Consider the following 15666-nt stretch of genomic DNA (forward strand, 5'->3'; position numbering starts at 1 on the left):
CCCTGGGGTGATGAGTCGAGAACCAGATATCCTGCAGGTACCGGCGTTTGTGCTGTAGGCAAGGAACCCCCCTAAATATGAATCTGGGTGGTTGTATAGGAGAGGGACCTTCTGAGAGAGGGAGAGAAATCTGCTCTCAAGTATCTTGATGAACAGAAGGGCGAGTATCCTGGGTTTCTAGCATTTGGAATGTAAATACTTCTCTCCAGGGGAAGATGAGACTAGTAACTTTAAATTCATCTTTACAACCCAGAGGATGTCTTCATGGTCTGGGTCTCTTGCCCCCTTGAAATGTCAACAGGCATCTCCCAGGAGGTGAATCTTTGGAGTTCTCACTAGCTGATCAGTCATGTATTGATATTTACAAGGCTTGTCTTTTAGCCCAGATCTCAGATCTCAGTCCCATTTACTCAGAAAACCCTAACTATGTGGAAACATAAAAATGTTTTCTCTACGACCCCCCACACACCCAAATCCTTTCCCCAAACAAAGCTAACTCCTAACTTGAACTATTTTTGAAATAAGGCAGGATACCATAAATAAACAAATCATTTTAAAGATAAATCAACAAAACGTGTGCATAAATGTGTGTGAGTCTCTGCACATATAGTGGGCACAACATACTGATTGTTGTGATCAGTGTATAAGTTAAACTTAATCACTTGACCTGCGTCACCAGCTGGGGGTCAAAACACAGCAGTAGCTCTTTTTATTTTAATAGCACTTCAAGATCCCATCCACCTTGTTGTTAGTAAAGGAATCCAGTTACTGACATATTTGTATGTGTCAGGCATCAAGGTGGCATACCTAATGAATCGTATTTTACCACATCACTTACTTGCAGAACAGACTTATGAGGCAGTTGCTCTTATCATCCCCATTTTGCAGACAGGGAAACTGAGGCCAAGGATACGAAATTTCTTGCCCAAGGTCACACGACCAGAAAGAGACAAAGTATAGATGTCTTTCCAGGCCACAAGTCCACATTGTTGACATTTGAAAGCTTCCTTCCAGGCTTTTTTCTTATAAATTTTTGAAGAGTTAAGATTCAGTTTAGTCAGCTGTGGCATACTGATTTTTAGATGAATTTCAGTGCTCCTCCATAGTAGTTGTATTTCATGACCTCCATTTCACAGAAGGAAAACTGAGACCCAGAGAGGGGAAGTAACTTGCCCAGGGACCTGCAACAGCTTGTGGGCTTTGGAGCCAACCTCTGCAGACAATGTGGGGCACAGGAGCTGGGGACAAGCTCTGGCCTTTTGACTAGCCTAGCCTGAAGTTTACTTGGCTGACAGAAGTGGCCTGGGAACATGCGAAAACTTGCCAGCTCATCAAGACAGCACCTCCCTTCCTGCCCTAGTGAAGTGGGAACATTTTAGCTCCACCTGGAGTCCCAAACACAACAGGGGAACCCAGAGCCAACTCAGGGGCCCAGGACTCAGAAAGAGGACCGCAGGTCCTCAGACCTGCCTTCCCAGCTGTCCCCAGGTGCAGGGGAGCAGTGGAGGGCCAGGGTGGGATCCAGTGTGGCCCCCCTCACCTCTTAACCACACCTGCCCCGATTTCCTCCCCAGCGAGCCGAGGCTGCCCAGCGGGAGGTGGAAAGTCTTCGGGAACAACTCGCCTCCGTCAACAGCTCCATCCGCCTGGCCTGTTGCTCTCCTCAGGGACCCAGTGGGGTAAGGATGGTGGCAGAGCCAGAGGGAGAAATTGGGAAAGGCCGTGTTTGTGGGTTGGAATATGTGGGTGACATTTTGTGGGTGGACTGTGTGCATCTTCATGAAATTGTGCGCATGAATGGGTCTGGGCCTCTTTGTGCATACAGTGGGCATAACATCTTTATTACCAAAGTCAGTGTGTAGTTAAATATAATTATCAATGCTATGACTTGCTTCGCCTGCTGAGGGTCAATCACAGCCACAGCTCTTTCTTTCAAGCTCAAGCTTTGTATAGCTTGAGTCCATATACTTTGGAGTTTAGTCAGGTCAGAGAGGATCATTCTTATGCCAGAGGCCCAGCTGGAGCAGGATAGGAGTTTGATCAGTAGAGCAGCAGTGCAGTTTTGATGGCTGCCACCAGGTGTCACTGTTGTCCCCCTGGTCTCGACCGGCTTGGTGGATGTGTGGGGCCACATACCAAGATGTGAGGTGGACACTCATATCAGGGTAATTCTGACAAGGTCTCCCAACCACCTGCATGTTACAAAGAATCAGTCTATTGTCATCAACCTTGAGATTCCTATGTTAAGCCAGTTAGGGCATCTTTCTCATTCCTCTTAAGTTGGTGCCCCTTTAAGGTCCTGGGGACATTTCCTGCCAAGGGATTTTAATCAACACCACCCTAACCTAACCTTCTGTCATATAATAAGAATTTTCATTGTTCCTCTCCCAGAAAGCCTGACTTCTTTATGTAAATTGGTCCTCCTTCTTTCCAGATTCCTGCTTATCAAGGAATAAGATTCATGTTGTTGATGTTGTTGAATCACCAAATTCTGTCTGATTCTTTGTGACCCCATGGACTGCAGCACACCAGACTTCCCTGTCCCTCACCATCTCCCAAAGTTTGCCCAGGTTCATGTCCACAGAATCGGTGATGCCGTCCAACCATCTCATCCTCTGTAGCCCCCTTCTCCTCCTCCCTCTATCCTTCCCAGCATCAGGGACTTTTCCAATGAGTTGGCTCTTCACATCAGGTGGCCAAAGTATTGGAGCTTCAGCATCAATCCTTCCAATGAGTATTCAGGGTTGATTTCCTTTAGGATTGACTGGTTTGATCTCCCTGCAGTCCAAGGAACTTTTGAGAGTCTTCTCCAGCATCACATTTCAAAAGCATCAATTCTTCGGCATTCAGCCTTCTTTATGGTCCAGCTCATGCAATTCATGATTGCTTCCATAAAAACAGGTCTGCTCCAGGGTGATTTGCAGTCTCCATCCATGAACCTGAAGAGGCCACAGAATTTTCATTCCACCTGACACCCTGATACACAGACCTGTGTGTCTGTATCTTTCTATTTAAGTATTTGAATGAGTCTCTCTGAACATGTGTTACTGTGTATATGTTTGTGTGTCTGTGACCTCTGGGCAAATAACTGTATCCTTAATCTGACTGCCGAGTTTCCTCATCCATACAAATAAGATCTGCTTTGTAGGGTTGTTGAGAGGATTACATGGCGTTTGGCTTATCATCTGTGCTCAGTAACCAGTTCATGCGATGTTATTATTAGTAGTGTGTTTGGGGAATGTCCAGGGTATTTCTGCCCATGACAGCATGTGGCGTCTGAGCACACACATGTCTCTGTGTGTGACGACGATGTGTCCCCTGCATATTTCCGTGTGTGTGTGCTTGTCCACGTGAGCGCCCCCACCGGCATATGTGTCAGTGAGTGCTGTGTCCATAGGTGTGTCCGCCTGTACCCGTGTCCCAGGAGGCAGTGTGCGTGTTATCAGCATGCTTGATGTCTTCCCGACCCAGAGAGTGAACTCCAGAGAGACTGAGAGCGAGAGAGAGCTCATGAGGACGCCTCACAGAGAATTTGCCAATGGTTCTTAATTAACCCCCGTGGAACCCAGCAAATGCCTGTGCTAATCAACCACGGGAAACTTTGCTGGTTTTGGGGGGTGAGCTTTTCTGAGCACAACAGTGGCGCTCGATGCTAATTACTTTAATGTGTTAATGGCATCCGCTTCCTGTTTTAATTGGCATTTATCTCCGTGGAAGAATAGCTGGGGTTGGTAGTGGTCGGTTGTTTTTTTTTTTTTTTCTCCTTTGTAATGCTGCTTAGATTCTTTTGTAACTGAGCTCAAGGACAGCCTGACTTCAGGTCCTCTCAAACAGAAACCTCTTTATCTTCATCCATGGCCATTTCTTAAAACCTAGAGAGGCCATGGGAGAAGGCAATGGCACCCCACTCCAGTGCTCTTGCCTGGAAAATCCCATGGACAGAGGAGCCTGGTAGGCTGCAGTCCATGGGGTCTCTAGGAGTTGGACATGACTGAGCGACTTCCCTTTCACTTTTCACTTTCATGCATTGGAGAAGGAAATGGCAACCCACTCCAGTGTTCTTGCCTGGAGAATCCCAGGGACGGGGGAGCCTGGTGGGCTGCCATCTTGGGTCGCACAGAGTCGGACACAACTGAAGTGACTTAGCAACAGCAGCAGAGAGACCATGGGGCTTGGTGCTGGTGGCAGATTAGGGTGAGGAAGGAACCACCCTAATGTGACTCATGGATGCAAGCTCTCAGGTCTAATCCTGTGGTTCCCCTGGGAACGTCCCCCCTGGGGTGGGACCTGGGCCTAATTTAGAAACCCAAACCTTTGTCTGTGCTGTTCTATGGCCAGGAACACCCTATCACTAGCAATTCCTCATCCAAGTGACTACTTCTGTTTTTTATTCCTTTTTAACAAATGTTTTATTGAAGTATAACATCCACAAGGGAAAATGTGCATACGTGTATACAGCATTTGGAATTTTTCAAATTTTAACACACCCTTTAACCAGCATCCAGATCAACAAGTGAAACATTTCAGCACCTGGAAGCCTCCCTTGTGCCCCCATCCAGGTGCCCCTTCCCCGGGGGAGCTCCTCTCCAGACTTCTAACAGCACACATGGGTTTTGCCTGTTTTGAAACCCGATATTTTCTTTCCTTAGGAAATCTTCTTTCTTTTTTAATTTTTAAATTATGAAAGTATGATAACATTGACAGGAGACTTGGAAAATACAAGAAAGAGTTACATATAGCTCCACTATATATTATAGTTTTTTTTAAGTAGATGAATTAAGATTTTTAGTTAGAGTTTCAATATCAAACTCTCAAACATTGATAGAATGAAAGCAGAAAGTGGAAGCATACAGTAGACCTGAAAAGCACTATAAACCAATACAACATACTTAAGATTTATACAGTTTTCACACAACAGCAGGATACAAATTCTATTCAAGTTCCTGTAGACTATAAACCAAGAGACACAGGAAAATATCCAGGGACATAAAGTGCAAAAATTTCATCATCTAAAGGTATTGAAATCATACAGAGTCTGTTCTTATCACTGTGGCATTATGTTAGAAATCAATATCAAAAGGTATTTGAAAATATCCCTCATATTTTCAAGTGCAATGTGACATTTACCAAGAGAGATCTTTGACTTAGCCATTGAAAGCCTCAGTAAAATTAAAAGACTGAAAAAACACAGAGGGTGATGGCAGAGAAGAAAGCATTTAAATGAGAAATGGATAGCAAAATGAGAAATTAATATCAGAGACTTTTTAAAAGCTCTGTGTATTTAGAAATTGAGATGTCCACTTTTAAATGATGGGTGTTGATACCTGACCTTAATAGAATCACACACACACTTCGGTATCTGGCTTCTTTGGGTCCGTGTTGTAGCTGGGAGAGTTATCCATGCTGTGTTACAAGTCGCGTAGATTATTCATTTCTGTTGCTGTCGAGTGTTCCATTGTCTGAGTATTCCACAACCTGTCCGTCCATTTTCTGGGGGTTTCCAGTTTGGTGCTGTTGCAGAGAAGGCTGCTGTGAACACGCGTGTCCGCTGTCTTGGTGCACAAGTCCCTGCATTTCTCCTGCATGTGTTCCAGTGACTGAAAGCGCCGGGCTTAGGGCACCACATGTTCACCTGTAGTAGCTTGGTTGTTGTTGGTTGCCCCATCGTGTCTGACTCTTTGCGACCCCTTGTGCTGCAGCACACCCGGCCTCCCTGTCCCTCACCGTCTCCCTAAGTTTGCCCAAGTTCATGTCCATTGCTTCAGTGATGCCATCCAGCTGTCTCATCCTCTGATGCCCTCTTCTCCTGTCCTCAGTCTTTCCCAGCACCAGGGACTTTTTCAGTGAGTCAGCTGTTTGCTTCAGATGACCAAAATACTGGAGTTTCAGCTTCAGCATCAGTCCTTCCAACGAGTATTCAGGGTTGATTTCCCTTAAGATTGACTGGTTTGATCTCCTTGCAGTCCAGGGAACTCTCAGGAGTCTCCTCCAACACCACAGTTCGAAGGCATCAATTCTCTCTCAGTGCTCCGCCTTCTTTATGGTCCAGCTATCACAACTGTACGTGCCCACTGGGAGGATCATAGCCTTCACTATATGGACCTTTGTCGGCGGAGTGATGTCTCTGCTTTCCAACACACTATCTAGGTTTGTCATAGCTTTCCTGCCAAGAAGCAAACGTCTTCTGATTGCACGGCTGCAGTCACCATCCACAGTGATTTTAGAGCTCAAGAAAAGGAAATCTGTCACTATTTGCACCCTTTCCCCTTCTATTTGCCATGAAGTAATGGGGCCAGATGCCATGATCTTAGTTTTTTTAATATTCAGTTTTAAGCCAGCTCTTTCTCTCTTCTCCTTCACCCTCAACAAGAGGCTTAGTTCCTCTTTGCTTTCTGTCATTAGAGTGGTATCATCTGCATATATGAGGTTGTTGATGTTTCTCCCATCTATCTGGACTCCAGCTTGTAACTCATCCAGCCTAACATTTCTTACGATCTGCTCAGCATATAGATTAAACAAACAGGGTGACAGCAGATAGCCCTGTCGTACTCCTTTCTTGATCTTGAACCAATCAGTTGTTCCATACAGGGTTCTACCTGTTGCTTCTTGACCCACATACAGGTTTCTCAGGAGACAGATAAGGTAATCTGGTATTCTCATCTCTTTAAGAGCTTTCCACATTTTATTATGAGCCACACAGTCAACGTCTTTGGCATAGTTGATGAAGCAGAGTTGGATGTTTCTCTGGAACTCCCTAGCTTCCTCTGTGATCCAGCGTATGTTGGCAATTTGATCTCTGGTTCCCGTTCCTTTTCAAAACCCAGCTTGGACATCTGGAAGTTCTTGGTTCGCATAATACTGAATCCTAGCATGCAAGATTTTAAGCATGACCTTACTAGCATGGGAGATGCGTGCAGTTGTCCAGTGGTTAGCACGTTCTTTAGTGCTACCCTTCTTGGGAATTGGGATGAGGATTGACCTTTTCCAGTCCTGTGGCCACTGCTGGGTCTTCCAGACTTGCTGACATACTGAATGCAGCACCTTGATGGATGTTCAGTAGATGCTGCCAAGCAGTCTTCCAAATCACTAACTTGTTCTTGAACTTCATTGCTGCTTAGACATACCTTCCTCCAAATCACTTCCTCTGAGCAGTACTTCTTCCTCCTAATTTCATTTCAAGAAGAGAGGGACAGACATACAGGCACGTGGGACCAGCTAGGCAAGTGGGAAGGGCCTGATTTGGGGTAGGGGGGACTGAATCACTCTGGGGGAGCACAGCAGTCCTGCAGCCCCCTGCCCCACCCCTCCTGGCCCCTCCAAGCCCCTCTTTGTGCCCAGGATAAGGTGAACTTCGCGCTGTGCTCGGGCCCTCGGCTGGAGGCTGCCCTGGCCTCCAAGGACCGGGAGATCCTGCGGCTGCTGAAGGATGTGCAGCATCTCCAGAGCTCCCTGCAGGAGCTGGAGGAGACCTCCGCCCACCAGATTGCAGACCTGGAGCGGCAGCTCACCACCAAGTCTGAGGCCATCGAGGTAGGTCTCGCAGGAGGAGGCGGGCAGACGGGAGATGGGGAGGGCATCCCCCAGCAGAAGGACGTGGACCAGCCTCCCCCATCTTTGTTTGATCTTCTAGAAGCTAGAAGAGAAGCTCCAGGCGCAGTCTGACTATGAAGAAATTAAAACAGAGCTGAGGTATTGTGTTGGGTGAGGCCCACTGCCAGGCCCTCTTCCCTGGCAGGAGGCTGCCTGGGAAGATTGCCAGCGGCCCTCAGCAGAGCTCATCATCTTCCTCCCTTCCACCAGATCCCGCTTTGTGGTACCCTGTCTCCTGTCCACTGGCACCCTGGCTATCATGCCCAGTCCTTTGTCATCAAGAGCTGCCTCTGGGGAAACAGCCTTGTTGTTGCTATTGCAGGGAGGAGGTGGAGCAGGGGGAGGAGTGAAAGTGGAAGTTAGTTGCACAGTTGTGTCCAACTCTTCGAAACCCCATGGACTATATAGCCCACCAGGCTCCTCTGTCCATGGGATTCTCCAAGCAAGAATACTGGAGTGGGTTGCCATCTCCTTCTCCAGGGGATCTTCCTGACCCAGGGATAGAACCTGGGTCTCCTGCATTGCAGGCAGATTCTTTACCAGCTGAGCCACTGTGGGGCAGGGGGTGATGCCTTAATCAGACCAGCTCAAGCTGCACCCCTCCAGGGGGAGTAGACCATTTCACAAGCCACTGCTTCGGGCCTGTTGTCCACTGAGTCCCATGCTGTGTGAGACCCAGGGGTGCGGTGGGTGCTCTCGGGAAGAGGAGCAGGTGGCGTGCCTCTCACGAGGCCTCGCCCCGGCCTGAGGACCCGGCTGGCCTCACGCTCTGTCTGCACTTTCTCCGGCAGCATCCTGAAAGCCATGAAACTAGCCTCCAACACCTGCAGCCTCCCCCAGGTGAGGGTCCCCACCACCGTCCCTCCCGGGCAGGCTGCCCTCAAGAGCTCTGCGCCAGCCATGCCCTCTCAGCCCTGCTTCTTGTCTCCTCAGGGCATGGCCAAGCCCGAAGACTCACTGCTCCTGGCAAAGGAGGCCTTTTTCCCTGCGCAGAAATTCCTCCTGGAAAAGCCTGGTCTTTTGGCCAGCCCTGGTAGGGGAAGCAGGATGCTCTCGGGGCTGAGGGGCTGGGGTGGGAGCTGCCCGTGGGTCTCCGGCCTCCTCCACGCCCTCAGACCACTGCCTTTAACACAAAGGGCAGCAAGATGATGGGTAAAAGGCAGGCAGGTTGACTGAGCGCCTGCTGCGTGCCTGGGGCTGAGCTGGTGGCCGTCCATGGCTAAGCCAGCGGGCGACTGTCCCCTAAGGTGGGACACATGGAGACAGCCAGCTCACTCAGGCCCTCCCAAGGTCCCCGGGGGAATCCTTCATGCCCCAGCCTTCGTGAGCAGCAGGGAGAGGTCACAGGGCGTTCACACCAACCCTTACTGCAGACTGCTGGGAAAGGCCTGTCTCTCCCAGATCGCCCCTTCTCCCCACACAGTGGCCTCATGACCTTTCATCCACATGTATGTGCTGCCTCCATTTCCTCATCTGTGAAATGGGCAGTTACCGGCCCTAGTAGGTGCTGTGAGGGTAGATGCAAACCCAGACAAGCCGCACGGGGCGAGCACCTAGGACGTGGGCTGTCCTACTCCGGAATGGGGATCAACCCTCCCGGGCAAAGCGCTGGGCCCGTAACAGGTGCGCGGTTCATGCGCTTGGCGATGGGAGGGTCACCCCAGCACTGGAATCCGGCCCAGGCCTTGCAGAACGGGGACTAGGGAAGGGGGCGGGGAGTGTGCGGCAGAAACACCAGTGTCGGTGCCTCATGCTGTCGGACGCCTATAGCGCTTCTCCCCTCCCCTCCTGCCCTCTGTCCGCTTCCTCTCCTTCCAAATCTCTCCCTTTTTGTGTGTCTCTCTGCCTCCCTCTCTCTCTCTCAACCTCTGTCACTTCGCCTTTCACTCTGTCTCTGCCTATCTCTTTCTCCCATGTTATTTCTCTCCATCTGTCTGTCTCCCTATCTCTGTTTCTCTGTGTCTGTCTGCCTCTCTCTTCCCATCACTATCTACTTCTCTGTCTTTCTGTCTGTCTCTCCTCTCCTCTGTCTGTCTGTCTGTCTCGGTGTTCTAGAGGAGGACCCTTCGGAGGATGATTCCATCAAGGACTCTCTGGGCACGGAGCAGTCCTACCCGTCCCCTCCACAGCTCCCACCACCACCAGGGCCCGAAGACCCCCTGTCCCCCAGCCCAGGGCAGCCCTTGCTGGGCCCCAGCCTGGGCCCCGATGGCCCTCGGACTTTCTCGCTGTCCCCCTTCCCCAGCCTGGCTTCAGCGGAGAGACTGACAGGGGACACGCTGCTGTCCAAGCACATGATGGCCCCGACTGCCTTCAAGGGGGAAGCGGGCGGCCTGCTAGTGTTCCCCCCAGCCTTCTATGGCACCAAGCCCCCCACGGCCCCTGCTACCCCAGCCCCTGGCCCTGAGCCGCCCGGGGGTCCTGAGCCAGCAGAGGGGGCCGGGGGCGGCATGGCCACGGCAGGGGCTGGAGCAGAGGAGGAGCAGCTGGACACGGCAGAGATCGCCTTCCAGGTGAAGGAGCAGCTGCTCAAACACAACATTGGGCAGCGGGTGTTCGGCCACTACGTGCTGGGGCTGTCCCAGGGCTCGGTCAGCGAGATCCTGGCCCGGCCCAAGCCCTGGCGCAAGCTCACGGTGAAGGGCAAGGAGCCCTTCATCAAGATGAAGCACTTCCTGTCGGATGAGCAGAACGTGCTGGCCCTGAGGACCATCCAGGTGCGGCAGCGAGGTGGGTGCTGGCCGAGGGCCCGTCTGCAGAGCCGTCTCCCCGGGCCAGCCCCGGGCGTGGGGCTGCTGAGGGCTGAGAACACGGCTCACGGTTCAGAGCCTGAGTCTGCCACCTCCCAGCTGGGTGACCTGGGGCAAATAACTTTGCCTCTCTGTGCCTCAGTTTCCCGCCTCTGTAAAATGAGGGAAACCATCCTCAATCCCTCCCTCCTGGGGCTCCCTGTCCCATGCACCTGGCTGCTGCGGTGCAGTCCAGGCTGATAATGGTGGGGAAAGGCCAGGCCCCTGGGGCTGCCTTGGCAGATACCCCGTAAGCACTTCCAGGCCTCAGTTTACCCATGCATAAGATGACCGGGGCGACCCCCCCAACCTTGACAGACTCAGTGTTTAGAGTAATCCATGTGAAGGCCCCAAGTTTTGACCCCACAAACACCTGAGTTTGTGTCCAGCTCCGCCATTCATCTGCTTAGTGACCTCAGGCAGCTCTCTCTAGCTGCTCTGTGCCTGAGTTTCCCCATCTGTCAGGCTCCTAAAGAGAGTTAAATCAGCATAAAGCGGGTAATAACTCCTTGAGAATTGTTAGCTATTTTCTTTTCTTTCCTTTTTTTTGGCCACACCTTGGGGCATGTGGGATGTTAGTTCCCCCACCAGTGATCGAACCTGCGTCCTCTGCAGTGGAAGCACAGTCTTAACCATGGGACCACCAAGAAAGTCCCAAGATAATTGTTCACTTTGGTGGTGCCTGCCCGCATTGGGCTTTGTTGTTATTTCAAGCTGAAATCTCTTGTGCGTCCACAGTTTGTCACACAGACTCACCATCTGGCTCTCACTCTCCCAGCCCTGGGAGGAAGACACCAGCCTGTCACCCTGCCCAGCTCCAGGGACTGACCCGCAACATGCAGGTCCCCACAACAGACACCTCCTTTCCTCCCCCAGGCAGTATCACCCCAAGAATCCGCACGCCAGAGACCGGCTCGGATGACGCCATCAAGAGCATCCTAGAACAGGCCAAGAAGGAGATTGAGTCGCAGAAGGGGGGTGAGTGTGGCCACAGCAGGTGAGGCCCGAGGCCTCCAGGGCCTGTCCTGAGCAGGAGGTGAGGCTGTGTCCACCCCAGAGGGGATTCCAAGCAGGTCTGAACCTCTTCCTTTTTCACAACCTGCAGACAAGTGAAATCTAGGCCTGGAAAGTACTAGATCCATTATCCGGTATGGGAGCTATAAGCCATTTAACTACAGTTAAGTGAAATTACGGAGAAGGCAATGGCACCCCACTCCAGTACTCTTGCCTGGAAAATCCCATGGATGGAGGAACCTGGTGGGCTGCAGTCCATGGGGTCGCTAAGAGTCGGACACAACTGAGTGACTTCACTTTGACTTTTCACTTTCATGCATTGGAGGAGGAAATGGCAACCCACTCCAGTGTTCTTGCCTGGAGAATCCCAGGGATGGGGGAGCCTGGTGGGCTGCTGTCTGTGGGGTCGCACAGAGTCGGACATGACTGAAGCGACTTGCAGCAGCAGCAGCAGCAGCAGCAGCAGAGATATGAAAAGGACTTAATAAGATAGAAATAAAGCAACTGATACAGTACCTGGCAAGTAGTCAGTATTTTAAAAAACACCAGTTGTAACTGTTAAAGGCTCTGAGAAGTTCTGCAACTGAGAAACCTTTTTTTTTTTTTTTAATTTACCACCTTCACTAATTTTAAAAAAATTTATTATTTGGCTGAACCAGGTCTTCATTGTGGCACATGCGACTGTTTTTTTGTTTGTTTGTTTTAATATTTACTCTTTTTTTAAAACTTTTTATTTTGTATTGGGGTATAGCTGAATAAGTGTTGTGATAGTTCCAGGTAAACAGCAAAGGGACTCCATCATACATATACATATTTCCATTCTTCCCCAAACTCTCCTCCCATTCAGGCTGCCACATAACGTTGAGCAGAGTTCCCTATGCTATACAGTAGATCCTTGTTAGTTATCTGTTTTAAATATAGCTGTGTATATATGTCCATCCAAACTCCCTAATTATCCCTTCCCCCAGCACCAGGGATCAAACCTGGGTCCTCTGCATTTAGAATGTGGAATCTAAGCCACCAAACCACCAAGGAAGTCCCTAGAAACCTCTTTAACTAGATTAATTCTTCAGCTATAGAAAATTTTTGCTCTATTTTATATTCAACTGTATATTTGGAGGGAAATTATTTCAGCTTTTTTGGAAGGAGTGGTAAGCAGACATTCTTCACTGCCTTACCCCAAATCATTTGCCATCTTTTTTCTTGCTAACAAAACTCTAAGTTCAGGATTTGACCAAAGACCTGAGGCCACAGGGATCCTTCAAGAGGACCACATATTCATGTCACTATTTGAAATCCTTCCATGGCTCCCCATTACCCTCAGGTTAAAATCCTAATTCCCCAACAAGGGCTACAGGCCCTAGAATAGTCTTCAGACTCCTCCTGACCCCTCCATGCCTCTCACATGAATTGTTTTTGCTCATGACCACCCTCACTCCTGTTTCTGTGCCCCTAAGGCCATCTTCACCCCAGCCACCTTTCTGTCCAGCTCCTGCTCCTACTTTACAACTCATCTCAGAACTCATCTCCTCCAGGAAGCCCCGAGCCCCATCCTGGTGGATTGGACTCCACCCCTCCTCGGATCCCCCATAATGACCTGTATTGTTCGGTGCAATGGAGCCTGAGTGCCTTGGCTGCCAATTTTGCCTCAGCTATTTATTAAACAGTGTGACCTCTGGAAAATTACTTAGCCTCTCTGTGCCTTCATTTTCTCATCTTTAAAATAGCTGCAGTATTTGTATTCCCTTCTCAAGGCTGTGTGAGGATCAAATGACATCAGGCACGGCAAGCACTCAGCTGGGGTCTAGTATGTAGAAGGTGCCCCTGGAAAGTTAGCCGTCCTCATTACATTATCACTATGTCTCCACTGTTGCATTTATTCATGTTACAAATGACTCTGCTGATGTGGCTGTCCCTCCAAGTGGGGGATTCTTACAACCAGGGACCTATCACCTATCACATCCCTGCACCCAGCATAATGTAGTACAGCCAGTGTAGACCACAGCTGACTCAGAACTGGATGCCAGCTTCAGCACTCCCACTCTGTTTTACAGTATCTGCTCCCCCCTGGTGGTAACTTGGGGCAAGTGTCCCTATTCCCAAGTCTGCTGCTGGAAGCCACTAATTTCCCATGGACCCTGTTTTTCCTGGTCCCTGGAAAGGACAGAGAGAGGTTAACCCTGCTGGGATCCTGCTCTGCCCTACCCAGATAATCTGCTGAGCCCCAACTGTGTGCACGCTTAGTTATGTCTTCTTGGTCAATTCTGGTAGCAAAAGCGAGGCAGTCATTCAGTAAACATTAAATGCCTACTGTGTGCTGGACAGAGGTTACACATGTAGATGAGATGCAGTGTTGGGGTGAAAAGAACCATGAGAAACAGTATCGTCTAACTCTTCCACTAAACAGACAACTGAGGCCAAAGAGAGGGGACATACTCACAGTTATTCGGAGACCAGAGGAGAACACGGGCCTCCTGACTCCCTGCGCAGTGCTCTCCCACTGGGAGGTCTGCATCAAGGTAGCAAAGAAATTAAAAAGACATCACAGAGGGACACCTTTGCTCGAGTTGCCCAGGCAGGGGGTTTCCATTTAGGGTCTGAAAAGTTCAGCAAGAGGAAGAGTGCCAGGTTACCCCACGATGTCCCTCACAGAAGTGAAGACTAAGCAGAGAGCAATTAGCATCCCTCTGGGAAGGAAGTGAATATGGCTGACACTGACCTGGGAGCTCTGCTTTGGGGGATCAAAGGAAATATTCAGAGTGGGAATAAAAATGTATATACAAGCTATCTCTTTATTGTTGTTTCCAGCAGTGACAAAGTAGAAACCTAAGTGTCCAGCAGTGGAGGGCTTGATAGCTAAACCACAGAGTATTTCTTCAGTGGCATATGCAGCCATTAAAGATAGAAGAACTTCAAATCGTAGGAAAAAACACTCATGTTGATACTAAGTGGGAGCAAGCCAGGCCACACTGCCACGTATCAAGTGTGGCCATCCCATGCATGTAGTTAGAAAACAGATTGGAAGGGAAAACCTGGAAAATGTCATGTGATTACCACTGGGGGAAAGATCAGAGGGGATTTTCATTTTCATCTTAAGTTTTTGTGCATTGTTAGCTCTCCAGATAGACATGTATTTTTTTTTTTAACAGAGGGGGATTTTTTGGCCATGCTTGCTCTCTGTTGCTTTGCGTGGGCTTTCTCTAGTTGTGGTGAGCAGGGGCTGCTCTTCATTGCAGTGGCTTCTCTTGTTGCGGAGCACAGGCTTGAGGGTGCTCAGGCTCAGTAGCTGTGCACTCGGGCTTCATTGCCCCACGGCATGTGGAGTCTTCCCAGACCAGGGTTCAAACCCGTGTTCCCCGTGTTGGCAGGCGGATTCTTACCCACTTCACCACCAGGGACGTTGGTTTTGTTTTGTGTTTTGAGGTAAAATTCACAGAACATGAATCTAACCATTTTAGAGTGAATAATTCAGTGGCATTTAGTGGCTTCACAATGTTTTGCAGCCACTGTCTCTGTCTAGTTCCCAAACATCTTTATCCCCCCAAAAGGAAACACTGTGCCCATTGGCAGGCACTCCCCACGCCTCACCTCCCCTGAGCCCCAGGGAGGCCCCGGTCTGTTTTCTGTGTCTGTGGCTCTCCTTGTTCTGGATGTTTCATATGAGCGGAAACTGTCCAATAGGTGGCCTCTTGTGCCTGGCTTCTTTCACTTCACGTAATGTTTTCAAGTTTCCTCCATACGGTATCAGTGCTTCCTTCCTTTTATGACTGAATAGTATTCCATTGCTCTATTGCTTTTTAATTGGCAAAGCAATAGAAATTATTTTTAATGGAGCTATGAGGATCCACCGGGGTGCAGACTGCACAGCGAGATAGTCAAGGAAGGGCTGTGTTGATCTAGGTTGGTCCAGGGTTGGGGAGAGACCCCAGTGTAGGAAAGGCCACCAAGAGCAGAGGGAAGCACGGTCCTGCTGTTCCTTTGTGTTGACCACTTGTAGAATTTTCACCAAGTAATGTATTGCTTATTTGGCTTGCTCTGCTGCTCCATAGAAAGCAGGTTATTAATGTGTGTCCCCTTCTGGGACTTGCTTTAATTTGCATAGGTGGATCACAGCATGTGTAAAAGCAAGTCTTCTAACGTTTCAGTATCCCCATGAATATTTTTCCACATAAGCTAAAATCTCAGTGTCCACCTGGATTTTATCCCCAGATGCAGAGGTTTGCCCCCATCATGTCTCTGGTATAATTTCTGTGCTGTGAACGCCTTTGTCCAT

At 49.6% G+C, this 15666-nt stretch overlaps 1 protein-coding gene and 1 long non-coding RNA gene across 5 annotated transcripts in view; one reads left to right on the forward strand and one right to left on the reverse strand.

The window, feature by feature from the left end:
- CUX2 (cut like homeobox 2) overlaps positions 1-15666 on the forward strand; it is a 275625-nt gene that overhangs the window by 245872 nt on the left and 14087 nt on the right. For 3 of the 4 annotated variants that reach the window (XM_069557872.1, XM_069557874.1, XM_069557875.1), the window contains 7 exons: positions 1575-1679; positions 7339-7530; positions 7631-7689; positions 8382-8430; positions 8503-8623; positions 9646-10320; positions 11256-11357. In XM_069557872.1, coding sequence (XP_069413973.1) covers positions 1575-1679; positions 7339-7530; positions 7631-7689; positions 8382-8430; positions 8503-8623; positions 9646-10320; positions 11256-11357 — 1303 coding nt within the window. The remainder of the gene's footprint in view (positions 1-1574; positions 1680-7338; positions 7531-7630; positions 7690-8381; positions 8431-8502; positions 8624-9645; positions 10321-11255; positions 11358-15666) is intronic. The other variant, XM_069557873.1, reaches the window with a different exon arrangement.
- The window catches only part of LOC138422657 (uncharacterized), a 40352-nt gene that overhangs the window by 7890 nt on the left and 16796 nt on the right, over positions 1-15666 (reverse strand). The gene's annotated exons all lie outside the window — the stretch shown is intronic.

This window comes from Ovis canadensis, chromosome 17 (genome assembly GCF_042477335.2).
Source record: "Ovis canadensis isolate MfBH-ARS-UI-01 breed Bighorn chromosome 17, ARS-UI_OviCan_v2, whole genome shotgun sequence".
In the NCBI taxonomy this organism is placed as follows: Eukaryota; Metazoa; Chordata; class Mammalia; order Artiodactyla; family Bovidae; genus Ovis; species Ovis canadensis.